General features: G+C 47.7%; 8 protein-coding genes across 8 annotated transcripts in view; 6 read left to right on the top strand and 2 right to left on the bottom strand.

Moving 5' to 3' along the window:
• The window catches only part of FOXG_12499 (uncharacterized protein), a gene marked incomplete at both ends in the record, with an annotated part of 1,921 nt that extends 1,295 nt beyond the window's left edge, over positions 1–626 (bottom strand). The window contains 2 exons of the mRNA XM_018392297.1: positions 33–525; positions 615–626. Coding sequence (XP_018251879.1) covers positions 33–525; positions 615–626 — 505 coding nt within the window. The remainder of the gene's footprint in view (positions 1–32; positions 526–614) is intronic.
• A 2,223-nt stretch (positions 627–2,849) lies between these two features.
• Positions 2,850–3,851, top strand: FOXG_20942 (uncharacterized protein). Its single transcript, XM_018401269.1, has one exon. It carries the CDS (start codon positions 3,014–3,016, stop codon positions 3,620–3,622), a length of 609 nt encoding a protein of 202 aa, XP_018251878.1. The 5' UTR covers positions 2,850–3,013; the 3' UTR covers positions 3,623–3,851.
• Positions 3,852–7,684: 3,833 nt separating this feature from the next.
• FOXG_20941 (uncharacterized protein) lies at positions 7,685–8,699 on the top strand. The gene is made up of 2 exons (XM_018401268.1): positions 7,685–8,529; positions 8,632–8,699. The coding sequence occupies exon 1, from the start codon at positions 7,926–7,928 to the stop codon at positions 8,238–8,240; it is 315 nt and encodes a 104-aa protein (XP_018251877.1). The 5' UTR covers positions 7,685–7,925; the 3' UTR covers positions 8,241–8,529; positions 8,632–8,699.
• Positions 8,700–9,208: 509 nt separating this feature from the next.
• FOXG_20940 (uncharacterized protein) lies at positions 9,209–9,391 on the top strand (the record flags this gene model as incomplete). Its single annotated transcript, XM_018401267.1, has 1 exon — positions 9,209–9,391. One exon carries the CDS (start codon positions 9,209–9,211, stop codon positions 9,389–9,391), a length of 183 nt encoding a protein of 60 aa, XP_018251876.1.
• A 794-nt stretch (positions 9,392–10,185) lies between these two features.
• On the top strand, positions 10,186–11,006 carry FOXG_12498 (uncharacterized protein; the record flags this gene model as incomplete). The annotated part of the gene is made up of 1 exon (XM_018392296.1): positions 10,186–11,006. The coding sequence occupies one exon, from the start codon at positions 10,186–10,188 to the stop codon at positions 10,966–10,968; it is 783 nt and encodes a 260-aa protein (XP_018251875.1). The 3' UTR covers positions 10,969–11,006.
• Positions 11,007–11,777: 771 nt separating this feature from the next.
• Positions 11,778–11,981, bottom strand: FOXG_20939 (uncharacterized protein; the record flags this gene model as incomplete). The annotated part of the gene is made up of 1 exon (XM_018401266.1): positions 11,778–11,981. The coding sequence occupies one exon, from the start codon at positions 11,979–11,981 to the stop codon at positions 11,778–11,780; it is 204 nt and encodes a 67-aa protein (XP_018251874.1).
• A 1,860-nt stretch (positions 11,982–13,841) lies between these two features.
• Positions 13,842–15,065, top strand: FOXG_12497 (uncharacterized protein). The gene is made up of 2 exons (XM_018392295.1): positions 13,842–14,092; positions 14,149–15,065. Exons 1-2 carry the CDS (start codon positions 14,033–14,035, stop codon positions 14,506–14,508), a joined length of 420 nt encoding a protein of 139 aa, XP_018251873.1. The 5' UTR covers positions 13,842–14,032; the 3' UTR covers positions 14,509–15,065.
• Positions 15,066–17,197: 2,132 nt separating this feature from the next.
• Positions 17,198–22,833, top strand: FOXG_12496 (uncharacterized protein). Its single transcript, XM_018392294.1, has one exon. It carries the CDS (start codon positions 19,736–19,738, stop codon positions 21,380–21,382), a length of 1,647 nt encoding a protein of 548 aa, XP_018251872.1. The 5' UTR covers positions 17,198–19,735; the 3' UTR covers positions 21,383–22,833.
• The last annotated feature ends 1,420 nt before the right edge of the window (positions 22,834–24,253 follow it).

The raw sequence follows: 24,253 nt of genomic DNA, 5'->3' as shown, positions 1-24,253 counted from the left end.
CGCAGACTTGACAGGGCTCCTCTTGCGTCGACCTCTGGCGCTCGACTTTTCCGAGCCCGCAACAGATGGTGACTGGCATGAGCTTCCCGAGGCCATCGAATTGGATCGTGATGGTGTAATGCCGGGTACGTCGAAGCCTCGGAACGGAATAGGTGGTAGATGCGGTCGCGCTTGATTGATGTTTGACCGAGGTGTTTCCTCGCCCATTTCCATCTCTTCTACCCTAGCGCCTTCGGGGACATCGCCAGTATCACTACCATATCCATTTGTATAATCGAGTCGTTGTCGTTTGGTCGGGGAGCTTGCGCGTTGGTTGTGGCTGCCGGAATTCGATGGTGGAGGTGTCGTCATCGAATGCCTTCTCTTGGTCACGACAGCACGAGGTTGGGGTAGTCGATTGTTTGGCTTGGTGAGCTCGGGGTTGGGAATGATGCCATCGAACCAATCTTCAATGAAGCGGGAGTGATGCAAGTCGTTCATGGAAATAACATGTGCATTGAACTTGGGTATGGTGTTGTTGGAGATCTAGAAATGCTCCATGTCATGTAGCGTGTCAAATAATAATGCCAAGGTAGGCTGAGTTGACCAGGCGACATGATGTAAGACAGGCTAACCCTTTTGGACATTGGTCACTATAGGGTAGTTGGTACAGCCAACCGCGACAACGTTAAATCTAGGAGGGAATCAGCATTTAGATTTTCAAGACCACAACTAAGATTTCTTGTTCTATATAACTCTTTTCGGAATCCTAGCCATTGGGGAGTATGAAGATATTTTATTTTCTTAATAATTAGACCTGTATTTTTGTTGTAGCTACTTCTTATACTTGAGACACAATGCCATTACCGTTCCACCGTGACGATTTCCTCTTATGGATTAGTGCAGCTTCTCGAGAGCTTGACGATTCCCCAATTTGGCTAGCGTGGATAAACTGTCCCATATCGTCACGAGGTTTATGCGACTGGAAGTGAAACGCCCCCGTGCTTTGCCCTAGCGTAACCGCAGGTAGCTTTGCTGGATGAGATCTATTGTCAACTGAAAATTGCAATAAATTTCAAATTATGATATTAGCTGTGATCACAGATAAATGGAATATCGATCAGTTATTGAGTTTGAGCTCTTGGTTACGGGTTCCAGTCTTTACGTACAATCAGTTTGGAAACCCTTTCCAAAATGTAACCACGCTACAACACTAGTTTGTACCCTAAAACATAGTCCTCGGGATATCTAAAAATATGGAAGATTTTTCTTTCATTCTGATAATAGCTTTCAATCACCTGGTGGGCTTTAAATCGGCTATGGAAATCAAGATATAGTAGCTGTAGGGTAATTGTCCATCAAGTCGTCCTCTTACCCTTTGCCTTGTATCTAATAGTCGTAGTTTGGGCAGCTGGTGAACATACCTCGGTCCGACTCGTTATCCCATGCGATGAGGGATCAGAAACACGGAAGAGATATCTTAGAATAGCCTTTACGGAATCGGTCATGTATTGGTTGAAAGAATGGGGGAGGGGGGGTTGAATGGAGTGCCGACTTGCGGCTCGAACGGCTTAAACATTGGGGTTTATTGCCACGCTTGGGTTGTACTTGAATGCGATGACTTGACCGATTGGCGGTAATGAGGGTTAGATAAAACAAACTGAAAGATTGTATGGTCAGTATTATTATATGATATACTGCTAGTCGGAGGGAGCTGAGCAGGAAGGCCTTCAGTCCATTAGTGATCGTGATTTTGGTTATGGTGCACCTATTGTCTATGCAGGAGCCCATTCAAGCTGGTAACCAGGCAATCGGAATGTGCACAATGTATGCATGGTAAGGTGTGACGTGGGCAAACAGCCAACAATGAAATCCATGCAAACCTTGCAAGCCATAAGCTTAATTTACAGAGCGTGTTCCCCGTTGTGTCATTGGATTCCGCTGGCTCCCAGCAAGGCTATCTAAACAAATTTAGTTGGCGGCTGGGAACTCGTTCTCGCTTTACTAGTAATTTGCTAACCTGACCTGTTGACCTTATCACAGAAGCGAATGCGGTATGGACCAGGCTCATCTATTACAGCTAACACTACTATTCTTGGCTGTGATAGATTGCAAGTCAAGACGGCCCTCTCTGATCCCTCAGTTTATCACTGACACTATTATGCTTGGCTGAAACAGCTTGTGAGTAAAAGCGACGCTCTCTGATCTCTTTATTGATAGCTGACACTGCTGTCCTTGGTTGTGACAGTACGCAAGTGGAAAAGTCCGAAGTTGAGACGACCTTGTTATTTTCCCTTGATTTGTACCTAGCGAGTGTGTACAGTATAGAAGGCACTACTAATATGCGATCAAGGCCGCCTCAATAAGCCTGACTCATGTGCACTATCGCTTCCTGTAATGCCTCACCATGAGCAACCAGACTACAACCGTTATATTTGGGTATTCCTATGACTTCAGAAGTTAGTCATCTCGGGTGTGTTCTGTTTTTGTTGAGAAGCTTGGTAGGGTTGTCCGCAAAGAGCAGCGCGACTCTTATCGACGAGGGATTCAAGAGGCACTCCACAGTCATCAAGACCCCAGCCTCTTCTTTTTTGTACGCATCACCATAGATGACAGAAGGTAACACGGCCCATATGTGTCAATATGTGCTACTTGTCTTTGCGTTCCCCGAGTGATCTACTTCGGTCGCATCCCGCATGATAGTTAGCCCAACCAAAGTTGGCTTACGTGCTAGCAATAGATTTGCGTCTCTCATTGGGACTATGCAATCCCAAATAATGTGGCGGCATTCCCCAAGTCTATTAACGTCGAATGAACAGCTCAAATCGTCCATTTGTCTGTATATCTTTTACATGCGTCAGCGTCCGTGTGAGAATGAAGATACCGAGTCTCTATTCTGTGAGCTGGAGGAGCAACGGACCCTGGTAGCCTGAGCCATCTGTTTCAACCAAGAAATCGTTTTTGCTCTCTATCAATTATCTGGAAGCATTCTTTGCCACGTAGTCAACGAACACGGCATCATAGCTAATTCAGTATGTGTAAGATATTCGTGTATACGTCTGTCTACGCAGATGGACAACGCGAGGAAGATCGACAATACACGAGGTGCGCAGACTTTCGCCGTGGTTTCCAATGCCGAACGAGGTCCTACCATGAGCACCAAGAGCATCTTAACTCATCAAGCTCGCACTGCCATAGACGACAGACGGATCGGCCATACAGTGGTTTAACAAATGACAACAGATGGTTAGGTATAGACAACAGCAGTCGGGGGGCTGTCTATCCCAATCATTGTACCACCGACGCACATCCCATAGACTTTGTCCGGCGACGCAATAGTCAAAGTTTTCATCAGACAACTCGCCAACCCAAGCGTCGTCTTCGGAGGGAAGCAGTTGACAAGTACCCTTGCTCTAATCATCGCTACAACACCTCCGACCAGAGTGAATATCTTTACCAATGCCCTGAACCAGACAAAAACGCGGCGTTGTATAAGAGTATTCGTATCGCTCAGCATAACGCTGAGATTGCACGTCGTCCAAAGCGTGTTTGGTTCGCAGATGGTGTCAACATTTGGACGTTCCACAAGGGTGCCCCACCAGTTAGGCTCCAATTCAAGAAAGGGCATATTAAGCGACTGTGAGTTGAGCGAAGTCTCGTTTTTGGCATTCCTTTCCTAGATGGAAAGCCGGTAAACTTTCACAACTTAGGCCTTGAAGTTGGGCGATTGTCGTGAAAATCATGGGAGTTACTGTATTGATGTCTCCGGTTCAGATAGCGTAAGGTAGTTTGGAAGTCATGAAATAGTTTACCAAACTCATTAGGGTGACCTTATTGGAGCCAGAATCTACTAATAATATGCTACACACTTGATTGACTAGTAGTCAGGAAATCTGGGCAGGTCGCCTCATAGTTCGGATAGCCGCAATGAAACGCGGGCAAAAGCTTAGAGTTTCTTAAGCCCTTGAACTCCTGTGCTGCAGATTGAGCGATATCAGAGACATAGGCCTTGTAAAACCACAACCGTAACATGATTTACTGCAAATATCAGCATCATAGCCTGACCATACAGCTGTTTTAAAGATAAGTCGGTCATGTTAAGAAACTTGAAACGCCGTTCGGTTGGCTCGTCTTGCAGAAGTAGTTGGATATGGTTGACTTGATTTACTTTTCTGCACAGTATCAAAAGTACTATGAACCTTCTTCCTGATGCGCCGTCGCATATCTAAATCATATTTCCGTCAAAGCAACACTCGGCCAAGTCTAAATGAGTCGAAAATTGTGACGGGTCGTGGACATAATCTGTGACCAGATTGTCCCATGTCCCATCGTCCCCCTTGACCAATGTTATATATCACCTGTCGGTGCTAACGGGGGACTTCTCCCTCCACTACGTTCCGGGTGCGGTAGCGAGGTACGAGCTACCTTTTTTCGTGGGGTGAAATAAATAATTTCATGGGACACTTTTCAAGTGACCTCTTGTTATACAGTCCCTTCGCCTGTGGCTCAGGTACCTTGATTGAGTTGAAAGAATTCAACTTTTGCAAAGTGTCTGACTTTTGTCACCCTCGTTGTTGATTAGTAGTATCGTTTCGTCTCCCTTCGGTCGTCTCACTCACACGTCAGCCTTCGGCTTCCGTAAGTCGTCGCTTCGCTCCTCTAAGGAAAGAAACTCTAGCCATCCCTCCGCGGGGCTCGTAACTATTCCCTGGAGGTTTATGATCACTTGGGGTCTTTATTACTACCCCGCTTCGTGATGACACTATTCACAGATGGATTTACTCGTAGGTTTGACTAAAAAGGAACCCCACTCATAGAGTGGGCGGCAAAATTCTGGGACAAGGGCAAAATTCTGGGACAGCTGATGGGTTAGAAATAGGTGGGGAAATCAGGTTATCTCTGGCTTACACTTCTAATTTTATCGCAATCTATTCGAAATTTCTGCTGTGACTCAATTGAAAAGTATTGAAGCTGTCGCCAAAATTATTTTATCATGCGAGGCATATTTGCGGTGGTGTTGCGGCCGAAATTGTGAACCTTGACTGCGGGCCAGTCCAGCCCCGTTTCCTCGCCCCACGATGCCTTCAGCTCTGCCTCTGATCTGGCCGCCAACAGCACAAGGGATGTCGATCTATTATTGTGTGTGCCTTTGGGGGTGTAATGTATTCATGATTCTGTGATAAGTGGAAGAAAAATTGGTCTCGAAGCTGGGTAAAGGATCAGGAAGAGGCGGCAACTCGGGCTCCTCGATATCCTGTGACAGATCAACAAAATCAGGGCCTTCTTCATCGATTTCTGAGTCATCAGAATCCCCAAAAGTGAGGCTATCACGAACAGGATCTCTCTGTGAGTTGCCGAGCATAATCTCAACACCATCGCTCGAAGGAAGGGCAGGCATATCCTGAAGAGGACTTCGATAAAAGCCAGCAGCGCTGGCATCACGAAGTCGCTCGTGGAAGCGTTTCTGCTGTGCTGAACCGCTTGTATCATAAAAGAAGCCTTCTTGGGGAGTTGGTGAAGCTTCTCGCGATGGAGGAGGAATAACGAGAATCTCGTCAACTATATCTAATTGCTTCCACTTCTTCCAACGTGAAAAGCTGATATGAACAGGTTTCCCGTTGTTGTTTATATCATACTTGTAACTCTTCTCATATTCCTCTCGTAGGCGGTTATCTTCTTCTTTTTGTAATTGCTTTAAGCTGCGGCATTGGCGGCGAAGCTCCTCTTGTTGCTCGTTCTTCGTTGAAGCGTTGAGACTTTCTCGCACCTGCTTAACTGTAACGCTGTTAATATATAATCCTGATGGCATTACCTTCTTCCTCTTATTCCTCTTGTTGTTTACAGAGGCAATACGATCAAGTCGGGTCTTTATGTGCTCTTCTGCGAAGCTGTTCAGAACTACAGCCTCACATACGACATCTTCCAAAACGCCGAAGGAATGACGAGTAGGTGAACTGAAGCCATCGCGATAGTTGCGTTTGAGATGACGAGTAACTTCGCGAGCATCTTTAAAGCGCGCTTCTTTTGGAAGAAGTGACGGTAGAGCAGGATTTGTAACAGCGAGAAGAGACTTCTTCTTCTCCCTGACTTTGTGAATGACTGCCGCCCCATTTACAGGGAAAATTCCGCTCTTCTCGAAGCCGTTCATGATGTTGTGAACTGAGAAGCCTTCTTTAATTATCTCGCTTAGCTTGCTGACGAAGTCGGAGCGCTTGAAATTGAGATAACCTTGGCGGATGTGATGCCGCAGACGTTTTTGGTGAGAATTTTTCAGCAGCTGAAATACTCCAACATCTAGAGGTTGTGTATGATGTGTTGAATGGGGAGGAAGAATGAAGATCTCGATATCGAAGCGAACACAATAATCCATGAGCTCCAAGGAGGTCTTGCCGGTAAAGCCGTCGATAACGAGGAATCGCCAAATCCGCTCCTTTTCAGGCCGCTCAAAATACGGCTGATGCCAAATGAAGTCAGGCATATCGATATCTCTCATATACTCATCACAGCCAAACCAGTCAGTAAAAGTGATGCCTCTAGACTGTGCCTTTGCTGTGCATTCGAAGGAATTGCGATTAAAATGACGGATCCAATCCATCGAGATCTCTGCGTTGGAAAAGCCGCTCTCAGAGCGAGCGAATCGAATACCTTCATCCAGAGCGTTAACATCCCAAGATTCCGTTGGCCAAGTCTTAAACACCATTAATGGAGGTATCATGACTAAAGATATGTCAGAATAAGGGCAGAAGTCCAGAGAATACTCACATCCAGCTGCATTCGCGCATCCAAGCATCGTGGTTGATTCTCTGTTGGTGAAAGAAACAACATCGTGTTTGGCGTTGAGCATCTTCTTCACGATAATTACCTCAAGCCTCTCGCGAAGGGCACCAATCCGTATGCCGCATTCATCGGCGTTGAACATCTGTGAGGCCTCGATATCTCGATTTCTAACAGCTACACCAAGGTCAGTATAGAATTGCTGAAGATCTTCAATATCTCCAGCTTCAAATCCTGCCCTTTCTCGGTCGAAAGCTCGAACTAACTTCTTCTTCTGCAGCTGCGGATTATCGCGAAGAAACCGCCTGTACCATCCATCGCCGACAGGCCCTGCTGGAGGCGTTCGTGATGCCCTCAAATCATTTGCTGCCTCTTCAATAAGTAGCTGATTACAGGGAAAACCTGCTCTCTCGAGCCAAACGATATACGCGATCACGGCACGCTCCTCAGCCTCATCGAGATTCCTCGGCCGGCCGCGGCTGTTATCACTGAAGTCAGGTTTTCCGTACAGCTTCATTGACTTCAGATGACGACCAACAGCGCTCTTGGAGGCGCTGAATCTATCCGCAGCTTCTCTCACGGTGAGAGGTTTCCCTTCCTTAGTGTTGCGGTGGCGGCGTTGTGAGAGCAAAATCGCACGTGCAGCCGCAACGGCAGGGTTGGGTTGATAAAGATCAGTCATAGTGACGGTCTAGATGAAAAGTCAAATTGAGATACAAGATATGACCGAATGATACTTAGAAATGTCTTTCAAAAGTTGGGTTTTTGGTGGTGAAATCAAGCAAATTCGGACTGAGCGGGGTATTCGGCTGTCCCAGAATTTTGCCCTTGTCCCAGAATTTTGCCGCCCACTCTATGAGTGGGGTTCCTTTTTAGTCAAACCCACGAGTAGATAGCATTTCGCCTTTGGCTCAGTATACACTTTCTTCAATGAAACAAGTAATTCACGCTCAGCGCTCGAAATAGCTGGCACTGGTACAAGCTCAAGTATTTAGGATTCTAGCTTCTACCTTTTTTTTAGACCAGCCGGCCCATGATAGTATTCAGACTGAGTCTCAGACATACCAGCTCCCCAAAGCGGTAATGAGCCCAGAGCGAGAAGAGGTTACAAAGTTTATGGAGTTTGAGCCGGAAACTCAACAGATAAACAGGAACTTGATTCCACACGGATCATGTATTCCTCAGACGATACCTGCGGAAGACGGACACGACAGGTTTCAGTCAGTACAATAGGTCAACACAGCCCGACCAGCAAACACCGACACGGCTGTTATTTACGACGGAAGCACGAGCACGTCGGGTACCATAGTCAGAGACTCGACAAGTTTAGTTACACGTCCTCTGACACTTTTGGGGACGCCATCTCCGCCTCACTCTACCAGCGTTGCCAAATTAGTTCGAACCAACACAATCACTGCCAACGGAGGAAACAATACAGGCTTTCATCCTTGCCCAACTTATGTTCTCAAGCAGCCTGGCATCAATGACTGAGAAGTGGACAGCGGAAGAGTGCGCTAATCGTCGTCGAATCGTCCTGGTCTGTAAGACGCAGATGGGATCTACCGCGCAGAGCCACTGGCCGTGCATACCGGATGCGATTCGAGGAAGCGTCAGTGTCATCCGGGCAAGGTTCTCCACCTGCAGGAAGAGGCTATTAATCGTGAGGAATGGATCCGAGCCTCGATCGATGTAGGACACCGCAACGCTGATAGTGAAGAGCAGCTTCGAGAGTTTATCAAGTCTTTTTCAATATAAAGATTTAACATAATTCCGAAAGTGGGTTTTGACGTTCCTCCTATGTGTTTTATTTTATTTTATTCATTGTCAAAGAGCTTGAACCTAATGCTGTTTGAGAACCGCTAACATAGGTCAACGTAGATTCCCGCCATCCCCTCATGGTGCACCGCCTCGTTAGCCCGTCTTTCATAACATCACCTTACTCTCTGGTGAGTAGCATAGACAGCCTTCACACACTGGAACGAAGTTGAATCAGGCGGGTCGCTAGTGGACACAATAGGAAGAAACTCAGATCCTATGATGGTGAGCATCGCACAACCTTGCCGCGTAGGGGACGGTATGGTAGAATGAATCACTGGATATTAAACCAAGGGCAAGTTGGAAAAGAGACCGTTGTCCCGATGGACTGGCCACTACCAAACCGGACTGTGCTAAAAAGCAAAGGAGAAGCTTCGCCTAAGCGAATCTTTTTGTCTTGCTCAACGACATGTACGCCATGCATTCTTTGAACACTATACGCTGCAAAAGCCTAGTGCTCACGAGAAAATCACGAGCCAGACAAGGCGGTATTTTCGTACACATTGAGGTACGTACCCGCCAGTCCATCCCTTGGACTTGATGAGCGGCTTAATGCTTCCAGGGTCCTCGTGTTCGACAAAAATGGCTGACGTATCAGCGGGGTTATCATCAATGCGGGGTAGTCTTATGAGCCTTAAGGATGTCGGTAGAAGAGAGACAGAGTGACAACCTGGGTCTGGAAAACACATTTCAAAGCGATGCCGCCTCTGAGTGTCGCTTCAGAATCCCTCGTAAGGACCAGATCCACAGCCTTGAGCTGCTAAGCCAAAGGGAAGAGGTTAAGAAACAGGGCGAGTCGGTCCAGGGCCTTGAGCGGAGATGATTGGCTTGTATGTGAAAGACACTAGCATCCGCTTCTTGCGATGCGCAGATAGCCCATGTTCTCTATTGTAGCTATTGGCTAGCTCGACATAGCCCCCTTTGGGGTGTAAAAGGAATACGCTGCTGCGTCGGGGCCGACCAATCAGGAGCCTATTATATCGCATTGCGCAAACCCTTAAATAGAACTTGCAATTAAGTTGGGTATTCTCTGCGATTCACGGTTAAACATTGAAGGGGCATGGCGCATGCTGCCTGCGGACCGGACCGACAGGCTTGAAACGAACTTTCTTAGTGGTCACAGGTAAGGGGACGTGTAGATAGAACTGGGCCGCTGCCACGTTTTGGAGGAAGAGTAGACCCTCCCGGAGCCGCTTGAACGACTCATTTACGCCGATTTCACATTTACACAATCTTCAAATAACAATCCCTAGTAACTTGTGACTTGTAATTTCTGTCCCAACCTAGGCATCTTGTATCAGTTGACACGTCCCTACGCCGCGCTTTAATATATAATCACCTTCGTCTGCTTCCCTCATAGAGTCACAGCGGCCAAACTTCCCTATCAGTCTCAAACACGCATATATTAGCACTGTCACTTCTTCGGTACCAAAGCTTCAGAGCCACCAGGCATCGTTTGGTATACCTCCAACAATAATCGCAGTCGCAGAAACAGCACATCTCCACCACCTGTGAAACAGGTTCTTCAACTAGGGAAATCAGCGCCTGTCCCCTGTCATCGTCCGAGTGGATCCCCTTCCCAGCAAGCAGCGCACAAGTCTTCAGAATTCAGATGCCATGTGCATCACACACACTCACACACGTGTCTACTCTGATGGGTGTATCGAGCATCGGTCTTTGCGTACTCTCTGCACAAACTCTCGTCATGGCCAAGTCTGCCCTGACCACCAAGTCGAATACGTTCCCGCTCCCTACACCACTCCGCAACGTAATTCTACTGCTCAGTGCAGACCTGCTACTTCCTCAATACCATCTGTCTCATACCACTCTGGTGACAAATCAGACCACAAGCGTCGTGGTCATTCACCAGGCCCTCATAGGCAGGAGCGCATTATTCAGGTCGAAGGTCCTTCCCATTCAACATCCACTGTCAGACGCAGATACCCAGTCCCCAAAGCCGAACCCCCCGTCATCGATGATGAGCGTACTCGTCCGCCTGAGCAGCATAGTGTTCGGTTCAAGGAAGTCAACAACCACCGTCATTTCACTCAAGACAGCCGCAACTCGAACAGCGCTAGCGATAGCCGACAACCGGATGGCAGAGAGTGTCGCACACACCATCGTGATGAAAAGCTACAACAGGAAGCTGAGCTCCGTCTGCAGACTCGCATCGCCGAGGCCAACGCAAAGATTGCCAGCCGTCCTGCAGCCCTGCACAGACGGATTGAAGTCATGAATCCTCACAGCCAAGACTACCACGCCGAGAAATTCCACCACGTGACCTCCGAGCAGCAGGCACAGCGAGATCGCCTCCGAGAGCGCATGCAGCCCAAGCGTCGCTTGACGGTCGGCGGCTGGAGTGGGCGGCCAGACGAGACAGGAACAAACCGCTATGAGTAAGCGAGGATGGTTTTAGTATTTCTGGTTTTGCAGTACGTTGAATCTGTTTAGTATCATCCGTCACTTACGAAGACTTCTTAGAGTTGAGGATTAGAGCATGGAATGAAATGTAGAGTATCACTGTCCTCGAAATCCAATTGATGTATAATAGCCCTTCAGAAAATCGACTTGCGTGACGATGTAAGGATGCTCTGTATAAGACGCTCACTGGGGTAACTGATATCTGATGTGTGGCAAAAGTGGAAGTGAACGGAACGGGAACCCAAAGTAAGATGTGAATAGTTCTGGAATGAGAAGTTGAAACTGGTATTAGGTATCACGGACTTTCTACTAACACGACTAACCTAGATCAACAGCTTTGGTTCATTTACATTCATAAACAATTTCGCTGTTTCCAAGAAGCATGGTCGATTCACTTTAGAAGTATCTTGCAACTTAAAGGATGAACCTCTTAATGGATACTAGGTCACCTATAGTAAGTAATACACTGCTACTTGAAGACAACAAAGGCAACAATAGAAGCCTCTGCTAATAGCCACATGCCTAATGACCTACCCGCAACCAGTTTCACGTTTAGCCTAGCTCAAGAAAAGACCTTCCTGCCGCCATCCCTTTACATCCATCAAGGTTGGCGTCTAGCTATTCATAAAATTCTGCCTTGATCATTGGCTCCATTTTCAGCTCAAGATAGCTTACCACCTCCGATCGTGTATCCATAGGTGATTGCCTGGCACTTGGATATGTTCCATAGTGAATGTTGAGTCTACATGTATGCTCACGGGGGATTGCTAGCTCAATGGACCGAGGCATCACTCCAAGAAACTCGATGTCTTCATACTTCTTAATCCAGTCTCCAGCACCTTCAAGGGCCCTAGATGGTGGCCATTTACATTGATTGGACGCACAATAACACACTCCTTGATGATGCTATCGTCGACCTTTTGGATATCGTCGCCAACCCAGACCAGCTCCTTTCCGCAACTTGTGTTATGCCCAGTCACCAAAGAATTCATTTCGCTCTTGCTGCTCTGAGCTAAGCGATTTTTGCAATTCGATTCCTCGACACTGCATGCTTTCTCGTCACATAGAATCAAGGCACTCAAGTTTCCACAACCGCTACCGCAATGGCCTTGGTGCTTTGTTTTACACTCGCAGGGCACAGCCCAGTGTAACTTTGGACCAGTTCAATCCACTTGTACTAGGATTCCCCCTAGAGGATATCCGTGGAGATTCTATCCTAGGAACGCTTCGTAAGACAGACGTCACTGCATCATATGCCTTGATTGTTTCGTCCAAAGCTGTCGATGTGTTTACCCGCTTGTCGTCTCGTTCACCAATGCCATCTTCGGCCGATCTCTTTGAAGCGTTTTGTTACGGGTGGCTTGTGCGTTGGTCAGGCTATGACTAGTTCGATGAAAGCCTCGAAGATTCCGCTCTAGGTGGGGTTGATGGAGTGCCAGACTACACAGCGGCATGAAGGACAGCACATTCCGCTTGCAAGAGCGATTTTCGATCTCTCTCTGTTTGCCAAGAAATCCATTCGCCAGAGGTGCTTTTTGGCAGCACGGGCTTCAAGTCATACCGAGCTTTGACATATATCGTCGAGATGTTGTCCAAGTATCGATAGATACTATCCCTGCTCAATAGCATACGCTGTTGGTTAAAAGCATCAATTCTATCAACCTAAGACGCAATTTTCAACACTGACACAAAGAATTAAATTAGCATTAATCGGCTGCCACAACAAGAATCGCCTTTTAGCCGATGTGCTAAATTTTAACATACAACTTTTGGTTACTTCATTTGAAGCTGCGCCAGTCAAGCCAAATGTATCTTGCACTACACTCGCTTCATTCGTGCCGAGCTTCGATTGTAAACTTAGCACCTGCCATCCATCGTCCTAACTACATATCCACCCGAAACAGATCTAAGATTTAGTATCCCAAGTAAATTTCTCATCAGTCCTTCCGTGCTCTATCTTTTCACAGAGTAATGGCCAGCATCACAATGTGCAGAAAGAGCCACCGGGTGGTCATAGACCTCACGGTAGTTGAGGACCGCCCAATTACATGTTTCCATCTCAGAGGTCACTGTGATGATAATGAGTTAGCTCAGAGAAGCCGTGGCCAACTGAAAAACCACCTTTTCGGAGGCCTCACGCCAGTGGTTGGCGCGAAGCCAGATCAAATGAGTTCCATTCTGAAGGAACAAGCCCTAGATCGTAGAAACAAAACCTTGCGCAACCTAGACCAGACGGTCTCGGCCTTGAGCTCGAAGCTACAGAGCCATAGAGAAGAAAACGCGTATCTCGGTAACGCAATGGTCAACGGTGATCACAATACGACTACGGAAGATTGTGTGTGGCACAAATACTCTCAGAAAGCAAGGAGCGAACCCACGCAGTCAGAACACAGAATCCATGTGAGAAAGCTAACTTGGAAGGGAAAGAGTCCATGTAACTCGCTCAGAAAAGACAAGCTCCGAAGTACCCCATGTGTGCTATCTGCTATAATTGGACCACCAAGAATCCAGGGGTTTAATTCCTCGGGAAATACTCCTCAAATCAACTTCTCCAGGCAGGGAGAGACAGTGGGGGCGTCGTTCTGTCTTGCGCGTGCCTCCACGCACTCTTAGCGGTACGTTTACTATCATGGAACACGCCCCAAGATGGACTAGCGTGACGGACGACACAACTCGAGTCAAAATGTACCCCGCCATGTCAGACGTGATTGTCCGTTGCTATCTTGGGCTGTCCGGCGTGGTCTGTCAGTGGGATAGCGCGGTGCCTAGTCTGTTTTGGGTCATTCCAACAAAATGCTGATGATAGGCTACTGAGGGTGGACCCGCAACTGACTGTGACTCAGGAGTCACCATGGGGGTGTGGCGATCTCAATGCCGCAGCAACCGTAGGTTTATCTAAGCATGCGGCCTGTATGAGCCCATTGGTATCCTACTAGTTCTATAAAGGTGGCTGCCCCATTCATCATTTAAGTCATTTTGGTCCCTTCATCGTTGCCATTTGCTTCGACCTATTCTTACAAGAATCGAGTGAGCCCATTACACGATGGCACCTCGCAAGCGGAGAATCCTGATGTCAACCGGATCCAAAGTCCCGCGTGATCCTGTAAGTAGAGCCACGCTACTAATCTCTGGCTTAAATAACAAACTCCTTATTGAAAGCTTACCGACGCCCGCATTCGCTTCGTACGCATGATTACATGCCTTGAACAAGATCCGCTGCAGAGGCTCATCACGATTACCAATGATCTAAGCAAAAACAAGGCTGCCCAAAAGGAGGTCTTAGATATGCTGATGAAGAGCACCGAAGAGAAGCACAATGGAGACTTGTCTTTACTCTCTATCGAATACATGAGTGATGCTATACGTTGCGTCGCATGCAAAAAAGAAAAGCAGCAATCATCTACGCCAGTCAGGATGCCGAAGCGTCATAGTACGGCCAATACTTCGATGCAAGCCGTGCGCAATACCCATCGGTATGAGACCCGAAGTCAAGTCAAACGGAAAAAACCATTCCCCTAGTCCTACAGTCGAAAATCAACAGTTCGAAAATTGATTTGATTTACCTCGCTTTACAGGGATAGACTTGGATTTCGAACAATGGACGAGCGTTGGGGTAGACTCGGCCTTGAGAAGGGGTTGCCTTGGATTTCTGATCGGTGCTTGGTTACTCGCTTAGGCAGGACAACAATTCAACAGCAGCGTGTCGAGTCTTGACTCCTGTCTATCAAGGTCTAATCTAACACGACGAATATTACATGTAGTCAATAATTTAGGGTTTTCTTTTTTTCTTTTTTTCAGCTCTCCCTGCTGTACCAATTGCACCGCATGTCAGGTCCTGATACGCGATTTGATGGTCTGGGGCCTCTTTGGTATTGGGTCCTGACTACGCGTTGCTGACACGGAAATCCGAGCTTTATTACTTGCTACTTGCCATATTTTTAGTTAATTCTTCCTTGTAAGGACTTCATCAAAATATCGTGCTTCAACGTTTTCTTTTCTCGTCTCTACTTTTGTATAACCTTGTCTAGAGCTTAATGGAGATTTCCCCAGTGACAGTAAAAGACGACTGAGCCTTGTATTACCAGATTTCAGTACGATGTCAAGTACCGCCCCTGAATAAATGCCAAGGAAGTCTTCATGCTGTCTTTCCTTCTGGCCTGACCTTACTCTACAGGAGAACCCCAACCAAATCTTCAAGGCACCTCCAATATGGCCTTCCAACTGGCCCAAGTTTACCGTGTATGGAAGGGTTTTATACATTGCCTGGATAGAATGATCTTTAGCTACATGGTTGAGTGAATTCATATCTTCCAACCTGCAAGGCAAGCTAACCGAGTACTTTTTATACTGTCAAATCGATGAGAAGAGATTGGCTCGAATAGAGCACCAGTTGATGTTGTTTCACACTCAGCCATCGCCAGACAACAGCCTCCAACCCCGGACGTATGACATGGCCAGGCGAAGCGGGAAAGCGAACAGGGTGCAAGTTGATTTAGGGCATTCATTAACACCTCCACTTCTTCTCCCTCGGCAGAAGCTCTCATGGAAACCCTTGATAAAGAGGTGAGTGGATTCGTCAGGCGGGTCACCATATCGCAAGATCTAAAGCAAGTAACGATGGGACATACTAGAGTAAGTCCCAACTCATTTTGGGAGAAATGAAGTCCGGACTCTCAATCCTTGTGAGAAGGGCTGAGTTGCCAAACCAATTAAGGCACCAATAAAGAGGTCTCCTGCCCAGCTTCCAACGGGCTCGTCGCCCAGTTTAGTCGCTACTACAATGTGTCAACATAGAGCCTTATCTTTCTTACTACCACACGTCTAGCCATGTCGTGAATATGTTAGTGCAGCAACGGGCCTGAGATACGTTGGATTGTTCCCACCGTACTGAAATTCCACAGGCATGAAGCGCCTGGGGCCGCTACTTCTGAGTGCTTCGCCTGAAGAAGCTAAGCCTGCAGTACATGCAGTTCTCCACCATTCGCTAATCATTGAGAAACGCGGGGTTTAGAGAGCTACACTTAGAACGGCTCTTATTCGTGCCATTGTTGACTGAATATTGCTAGAGCTTCAGCAAATAATCGCCTTCTAGTACAGACTACAAGATCTGGGAGTTGGGCATCACGCTTCTTACCTATTGTCATGAGCTCATCTCCGCGGTATGTGGAGGGGCTGTCTGAGACATGACCACTTTGGGACTAGCGCTGATGCTTTTTTGTCAACTCTCTTTTGCCACCAAAAGTCGGCTTTTACAATGAATCCATAGCCTAAAGCTGGCACTTTATCCTTGCAAGAGATAGTTATTTATACTTTAAACCCCTACCATCGTCGCTGGAACCAAAATGGTGCGCAGATGGGTGTGACAAAGTGCTTTGTCACTTGTTCCCTGCATATGGCCAGCCACTCGGGCCACCAGCCCGGTCTCAGAATGACCCTTGCTTTCCTTGCATACCCCTATATGCATACTCGATCTCATGAGTATAAAAGTGTGGGTAGGGGACCTATCCTGGCCCATGACTCACGTTTCTCCTCAATTCCAATGTAATGTGTCTCAACAATGTCCGACTACAAGCAGAAGTGAGTTTGCCGCAGGTCTGGGGCCGCAGATAATGACACTCTTAGGTCACAGGCTTGGCAGTCCCTGAAAAGCATACAAAGCTTACCTCCCCGGATTCTTTTTCAAACGAACAACGTTTATGACAGCAGCGAGCAAGTTATCAAAAGCATGACTTATACCCAAGCCAATAGCGACAAGGAAGGGCATTACGACTCTCGTCTGATGGGACCCTGTTTCTGCGACAAGTGCCTGCATATGCGAAGAATCTTGGCTAAAGAGAATTAGGAATAGCCGGGTAGGTTGCAGGATTCGAATTGATAAGGTGTCAGGATCTTCAGGTCCGTCTGGAAGGATATACTACCTAGCACCTGAATAAGACAAGCGCATCATGTCGATCCTTCTCACTTTGGACAAAGTTCTCCATGAAATTTAGTGTAAGAGCGACTACTCATAGGACCCAGAAGAGGCGAGTGAAAGGAAATGAAAATGGTTGTATCTGTTATTTGCGGATCTATATTGGTACCCCGGGGGCTTTATGTTGCTTGGGTGAATGCAGGCTGGTGACTACAGGGTAGTCTGCTTTCAGCACTAGTGAGCTCACTGATGGTTTGGCTTGCTGTATGATGACAAAGCCACAAAAGTGGAAAATCGATGTGCCGTCTCATCGCGCGATTTATCAGTACGCGTTATGCTAAGCACCATCAGTCAATACATGAATGCCCCGAATGCTTTCTCAACACGAAGAACTGCTATTGACTACGCGCAGCATCTCGATGACACTGTCTCGGCATTTGGCGCCAAATTGGTGACAATTGCCTATATGCCAACTTTAGCCTTAGACATCCCTGGACCTTGGATCTTGTTCCTTGTATAACTATGCTGGATTCACCGTGTTATCGGACTCCTTAATGTCTATAGGGATTGCGTTTCGTCGAACCCGAAGAAGAAGGCGAAAAAAAAAGCGTCGTCTGTGGCGAAACGAACTGCGATTGAGAAGAGTATACGCCAGGGTCATTGCACGACCATGCTATTGAACCCTTCATGAAGCCTAGCATGGTTAGTGAAGCTATCGCGGCTGAGCGCCGGAAGCGAGAATGTGAAGTGGAGGAAGGAAAGTAGGGCTCGACCAAAGACGCGTGAACGATCTTGACGCTTTATGGCAGAGTCCAGCGCAACGGTGCAACAAATACCAATCGACCGGAACGACAAGCCTACCGTCCTCAGAAACAACAAGCGCCGCATAACCCTCCACAAACGCTGCCGCTAGCCGAACGAAGACTGACAAAAAGATAATCTAGCTCGACCTCACCTTCCGAGTTGTTGGGTTGCGCAATTTACCACCCCTCGAATCGACAACTATCCGAGCCAACTGAAAATGGATGGAGCAAAGTCAGAGATCACCAAGTGCCGTTTCGACGAAAATGTCAGCGGTATAATGCTTACTGAGCATACGATGATCTTGACTTCCAAAACAGAGGGATGATGACCCAAGACAGTTGACGAAGGCTTCCTTACTCAACATCAAGCCACGGTTAATTGGGTACGGAATCGGCCAGATGGCATTGGCCGCAAGTGGTCGCAAACATACACCTCCAGGGCGCTCCGTGAAAAGCTTGATTACTCGTGAGGACTTTAGGGTTGCATCAGGGTAAGGAATTGGTATGCGCCGGGTTGGTCATCGCTCTGTCAGTTGCCCAAAGCTGCTTTTGCGTCAGCTCTCACTTTGGTGTGTCTGTAGATGAAGGCCGGCGTAGCCGGGCTTGAGTTGATATGGGGAGGTCTTGACCGGTCCGTTGCCAGTATGTCTGCCCTTTCGCTTCCATCGATATCCATACGGCTAAGATGCCACCATATGCTGGCGAGGTCGCGGGCATAATTAAGTTGTTGCGATTGGGTGCACGCATTCTGTGAAGGACCTGGAACCATGCGCTCTTGAAGCCAAAACAATTTCTAGAATGTAGGTCCGGCTGATCAGGCAGGAGTAAAGAATCGGAAGCAAAATCTTATTATCGGGGCTCGGCAGCTCGATCGAAACAGACAAAGTTGCTGTGTATCGAGGCCCTTCCGCCTTGATGATATCACTACTCTTCGGACCTCGTCTAGAAGCCGTACGAGGAGGCTCATCGCCCATGGTAGAGCCCTCCGAGCCTCTGCGAGAGTTCGGTGCTGAGATTGAAGCCGATGTCTGTTCCCAGTGAGGCGCAGGAGACTTGGTGACCGTTGCGCTCTCGTCGAGAACAAAGCTCAGAATGGGATTGGGCCGGACCAGTCATTCCAGCAGGGGGTTACACGGTGGAAAAGGCAAACAAAGCCTTGGAAACAGGTTTCAAAGACCGGCCTGTTACGTTTGCGTTTGGAAGACACTTTATCTCTAGTCCAGATTTGCCGCCTAGACTCGCGAGAAATATTCCTCTGGAGCCGTATCAGAGGGATACTTTTTACAAGGTAAAGAGCGCGGAGGGGTGCACGGATTATTCTTTCAGCGAATGATGGGAGGGGAGAGAAACGATAGAATAAATGAAGGCATAGACTAGAGACTGACTTGTTGCGTTTGTTGACACATGGAAGATGCTGGATGACTACAGAATAAGCAACGTCAGGCCGCTGCATAAGTCCAGGACCGAGGTGCCCCAAGGTGAGACGAGACGAGACGAGAATGGTTATGAAGATACAAGAGACAGTGTATTTAGGTATAACTTCCGAAACATCGGACTGTTCTTTGTGAGTTCAAAGAAACTCATGCACTATAAGGCCCATGGCATGAGATTGGAAGCCGTTTCAATAATGCGGGTAGTGGGGCGGTGAAACGCACGGCCTCAAACATACGATGCTTGACCAAATTCACGAGCGCAAACAGCGACGTCTCCAACAAAGTGACTGTGCACGCAGAAAAACAAACAACAAAATAAGTGAAACAATCCTTACGTGGGCGCCCTTCTTTTGTCCTCCTGCACCGTCGAGCAAGATTGGGTTGCCGCCGTTGATGCCTGAAGAGTAACACACGTGGCATATCACATGACTCCGCAACTGCAATCTCATCTACCGCTCTGAGATTGCCCGGCATTCTTTTGTGCCCGCACTCACCGTAAGAGACACCATACCCTCTCCTTTTTCACTTCGCACCTCACTCACAAATCTCCCCGGAATCTTCGGCAATGCAGGGCATGTCGTCGTCGCCATCCGCCGACAATGCTTCCTGATGCGACAATCGACAGTGCAGCTGAGAAGCTTGCCGCGTTCCGAAATAACAACGCCCTCAACGATATTCTCGACCAGTACGCTGTTCTGATCAAAGACTATAAGCGTCTTAAAAGCGATTATGAAGAGGAGCGTGAGGGGAGAGAGCGCTACAAGCAGCTCGCAAGAGGTCAAGAGCGTAATCCTTTTGCTCTTGTAGTCGTTGACGGAGATGGTTACATCTTTGACGAACGCTTCGTCAAAGACGGTGAAGAAGGCGGGAGCAGAGCCGCCAAACAACTCAATGATACTATCAAAGATAGTCTACGCCGCAAAGGTCTCGAATCCTGCGAGGTCATGGTCCGCGTCTACGCCAACCTCACAGGCCTATCAAAAGCACTTTGCAAAAACGGTCTCGCCGGTGCAGAGAAGCGATCATTCTCATCATTCACAGCTGGATTTAACCGATCTTACGGTCTCGCTGATTTTATCGACGCGGGCGAATTAAAAGAAAACGCCGATTTTAAAGTCAAAGCCATTCTCCGTCTCTACGCCGACAACGCCCAGTGCAAGCATATTTACTTCGCGGCCTGCCATGATGTGGGCTACGTATCCGATCTTATCCCCTTTAGGGGCAACCGTGAAAGATTCACGCTTATTCGAACGCCGAGTGTGTTGTTTCATAAGGAGTTTGACAGACTTGGCATGAACATTGAAGAACTCCCTGGTGTATTCCGCCATGTACCACTCACATACGCTTATTCTACTGCGCAAACAAAGACGGCTCTTGCGTCGTCCACCAATATCAGTAAAGTCGTCAACTCACCATACACAAATTCTACGATCAAAGGAAACTCGAATGATGGGAACTCGGTCTGCAGCTTTTACATGCAAGGGAATTGCCGATATGGCAGCGGCTGCAAGTTCTCTCACGTCGACAGTAAAACATCCAGTCAGAGTAGTACACCCTCGCCGTCAACTATCGGCACAGGCACAAAGAACCTGGCAGGTGATTGGGGACGCGGCTCCAGTATCACCAAGAGTAATATCGAGTCCCTACCTCGAAAGGACGACATCCCATATGGATGCGTGGCCATCAATGCAGCCGAGGACCGTCTCGACGCTTACTTGCCCCCACCTGACCGTGATGCCGCAAGACGTCTCAAGATGCTATCGCAGGGGAAGAGATTCTGCAATAATGCACAGCTGTATAATTCATGCGAGAGCGACAACTGTGGATATGAACATGCACCAATTGATAAAGACCTGCTCCCAGCGCTTGAACATCTCTCACGTTCTGTAACTTGTACGCGTGGGGGAGCTTGCCGCAGAGCAAACTGTGTTTATGGCCATGTGTGTCAGCGGGCAGATTGCCGTAACCGAGCTGGCGGAAAGAGCCATTGTCGGTTCCGCCCGCGAGTTTGCACCGCAGACTATTCTCCTGTCGACTGCGTTGCGGCAGTTGAACAGCCTATGATGTCCCCCGTCTCTGCGCTCTGTAGATGTCGATGGACGCAACGACGAGACCGGAGGGACCGAATCTCTGGGGAGACCAGTAAACAACTACAATCTACAACGGTATACCTGATAGGACGGGCATACATATTAACGCGGTTTGGTGAAGGGGCTCATTGCTCTACCTCGAGGGCCTCATTATAGAATGGCTGAGTCTTGAGGGTGTTATTGCCTTCGCCTCTACAGTAGGACAAATACGGAAGGTTAGGTCTTGCACATCAGGTCGTAGTCATCCTCCGAACGCAGGCGCTGGTTGGAGCCATGGTGGAAGCAGAATGAGATTTCTTGTCCGTCTGAGTCTGGTATGTACGGCCTCGAATATCATTCGTTACTTCTACCAGGATATGACAGAACCATAATTCACAAGCATCGTACGTCTGGTGTTTGTAGGCCGCTGTTGAAGCGTTACATGGCCTGTCAGGCTGCCCTTGGCAAGAAGACAGGTAATGACTCGCATTGGCTTTCGATATCTGATTACAGGTTGCCTCTGGCAGAATAACGAAGTACTGATACCTCAGATTCGCTTTTCCCGTCAGTAAGATTGGTACCCCGCCACTTTTCGGCATCCATTGACCTTCCATTCTGGTGAGGAAATGGTGGACTGTCTCCGTATGCTTGCACAGCATGATCGTCCCTGACCTCCCGGCCATCAATTCGGGTTGAAGTCCACATTTTGAAGAGCTGCTTGCAGGAAGAGAGACAGACTACTATGCCATTAAAGGCCTCTATTGTGGTTATGTCGACTGCGGACCATAACACTAACCCTACTGTATCATCTGGCAAGCCATTAACCAGGGTTTCTACCGATGATGATGGCTACTCACTCGTATAGTTGGGGCTCGAAAGTTGCATTGCTTCCAAGGTTCGCTTGCAGCCACATGCTCCCGTGCTACATGCGCTTCTTAACAACGTTTGATAGATGGCGAGGATGGGTACCTACATGAGACTAAGGCTGAAGCCGCAGAGAGTGGTAATTCTGTCTTGTACTGTCATGCTTACAGACCGCTGAATATGCCAGCCCCAGCCGACAAATAGAAAGTCTGCTAGCGTGCACAAGCCTGTTTGTGATTTTAGTATGTCTCAGAGGTGATTCTGGCAGACAGCAGGTGCTCACTGTGGAAGAACATCAACCCATATGGGTTATCGGCACATACGTCCAGGACATGATGCCACCATGAATACCTCACCAGAGAACACTGCAACCAGGACAGCACACAGGCAGCCACAGAGGTGGCAGTGAGACAACACATGAAACATAATATGATTCGTCGAAGTGTTGTCAATAAAGGCTTTGTTAAGCGAAGTAGAAGGAAGGCACTTGACCATCTGGCAAGTACCATGCCCACAATGGCAAAGGTCTGGCCAATAGCCTCGAAAAGCAGTGCAAGAGGCAAGTGCCTAGAATTTTGATGAATGAGACGAGAAATATCTTGCCCGAAGCCGTAATGTACTGCGATAGTAATACAGATAGTATAACAGACAAGAAACACCTGCATGTGGTTACATTAGTGGAGGAAACAAGGGCAAAAAGAAAAGCACAAAGAGATATTGAGGAAGAAAAATTCTCGGTAACTCACAAAGGCCAAGCTGTGGAAAAGGTCGTCAATGCCGAATGGCCTCTTGATAAGTAGTCTAACGTATGCTCGTAATGCAACGAAAATCATGGCTACAGGTGTCAAAGTCCACATTGTAGCGATGATCTGCGGCCCTTTCTCTCTCAGAGCCATGGTATATATGTCGCTTGTAGCGTCAGCGATCGTACGTAGACATAGATGTTGCGTGAAGATTGTAAAAAAAAAAGGCGAGCTGATGCTTTGGGGGAGAAGCCAAAGTGGTTTGTCTACCATGGGAATCTCGCTAGTAAACGGTGGATAGTTTGATTAGACGGGAAGGCAATCCGCTCTTGTTTTAACGGTTAGCGTCACGTATTGTCTGATTGCAGGGCTAGCATTCCCACTCGGGCCCGAACCCGAACGGGGGTAGGTTTTCAACGAAACACTCGGATATGGGTGACACCAGCCATGTGAACTCTGGAACCCTGTTTGGTCTTTCTGCCCTCCCCACCCTTTGAAGTGTGACGATTGGTAAGCTGATGCAACAATTGATTTTAGACTGTAGGACTAGGGATATGTCCTGATAATTACCAATTGATATTTGGCCATAAAGTATACTTCTCTTGACTGTTAAAACCGTCGACCTGAGTCCGTTAGGGGCAAGGGGTTCAGGTCACTGTCTTTATTAGCGAGGTTTTAATTTGAATGTGTTTGCCATTGGATTGAGACCTGTATCCGCCGCGCAGCTTCGATAAGCGGCCTCTGATTTCGGCCGGGACGGTATGGACTACTCCTCCTATTGCTAGCACTGACTAATAGATATCTTGTTTTTAGTCGTTACCTATATCCGGCCTTGAGATCATTAGTACCTATGCTAAAAATGTTCAGTGCGAAAGTAGCCGCGGGGGGGGGGGGGGGGCATACGCCAAGCAATGTATTAATATATAAATGCGCACAACCATAAGCCTTTCAAATAATCATCAACTCAGCGGCTTTTAGCTAACAAGCCTCTCACCATTACCTATAGTTCATTCCAAACGAGACGACTGTCAATAAATCCCAAGCCGTACATTCACCACGCCTACATGTTGAATCTATGTAATCGGCTGCAGGCGTCATAGTACGCATAGGTAATTGATCTTTATCTTTTCCATCCATGTGAGAAGGCTAGACAAGTTAGAGTTCTAACCAGGCAGGTAATCACGTACAGGAGACAATAGTGGCGTTGAACGGCCTCCGACAAGGGCAGCCACTCAAACGATCCAAGCTACACTTTTTGATTCTCACATCACGAGTCACAGAGAAGACCTATGCCTGTAGAGTACCAAGAAGCGTACCAATCCTGTGAGCACCTGGGAAACTAGAGAAATAATCGTGCCTATAAATGGCTTTCGAGGTTTCTGTTCTGTGCTTTACTGTTTATCTCCTATTTCATACCTCCTTCTTCCGCCCTATTCTTTTC

Source organism: Fusarium oxysporum, chromosome 3 (genome assembly GCF_000149955.1).
Source record: "Fusarium oxysporum f. sp. lycopersici 4287 chromosome 3, whole genome shotgun sequence".
NCBI lineage: Eukaryota > Fungi > Ascomycota > Sordariomycetes > Hypocreales > Nectriaceae > Fusarium > Fusarium oxysporum.
This window is presented reverse-complemented; position numbering and strand designations above follow the sequence as displayed.

Excerpts from the sequence above, each read along its gene's own strand:
- FOXG_20942 (XM_018401269.1), top strand. The coding sequence starts at position 3,014 with ATGTGTAAGATATTCGTGTATACGTCTGTCTACGCAGATGGACAACGC.
- FOXG_20941 (XM_018401268.1), top strand. The coding sequence starts at position 7,926 with ATGTATTCCTCAGACGATACCTGCGGAAGACGGACACGACAGGTTTCA.
- FOXG_12497 (XM_018392295.1), top strand. The coding sequence starts at position 14,033 with ATGGCACCTCGCAAGCGGAGAATCCTGATGTCAACCGGATCCAAAGTC. Across the intron at positions 14,093-14,148 it reads CCAAAGTCCCGCGTGATCCT|CTTACCGACGCCCGCATTCG; the intron begins GTAAGTAGAGCC and ends CCTTATTGAAAG.
- FOXG_12496 (XM_018392294.1), top strand. The coding sequence starts at position 19,736 with ATGCTTCCTGATGCGACAATCGACAGTGCAGCTGAGAAGCTTGCCGCG.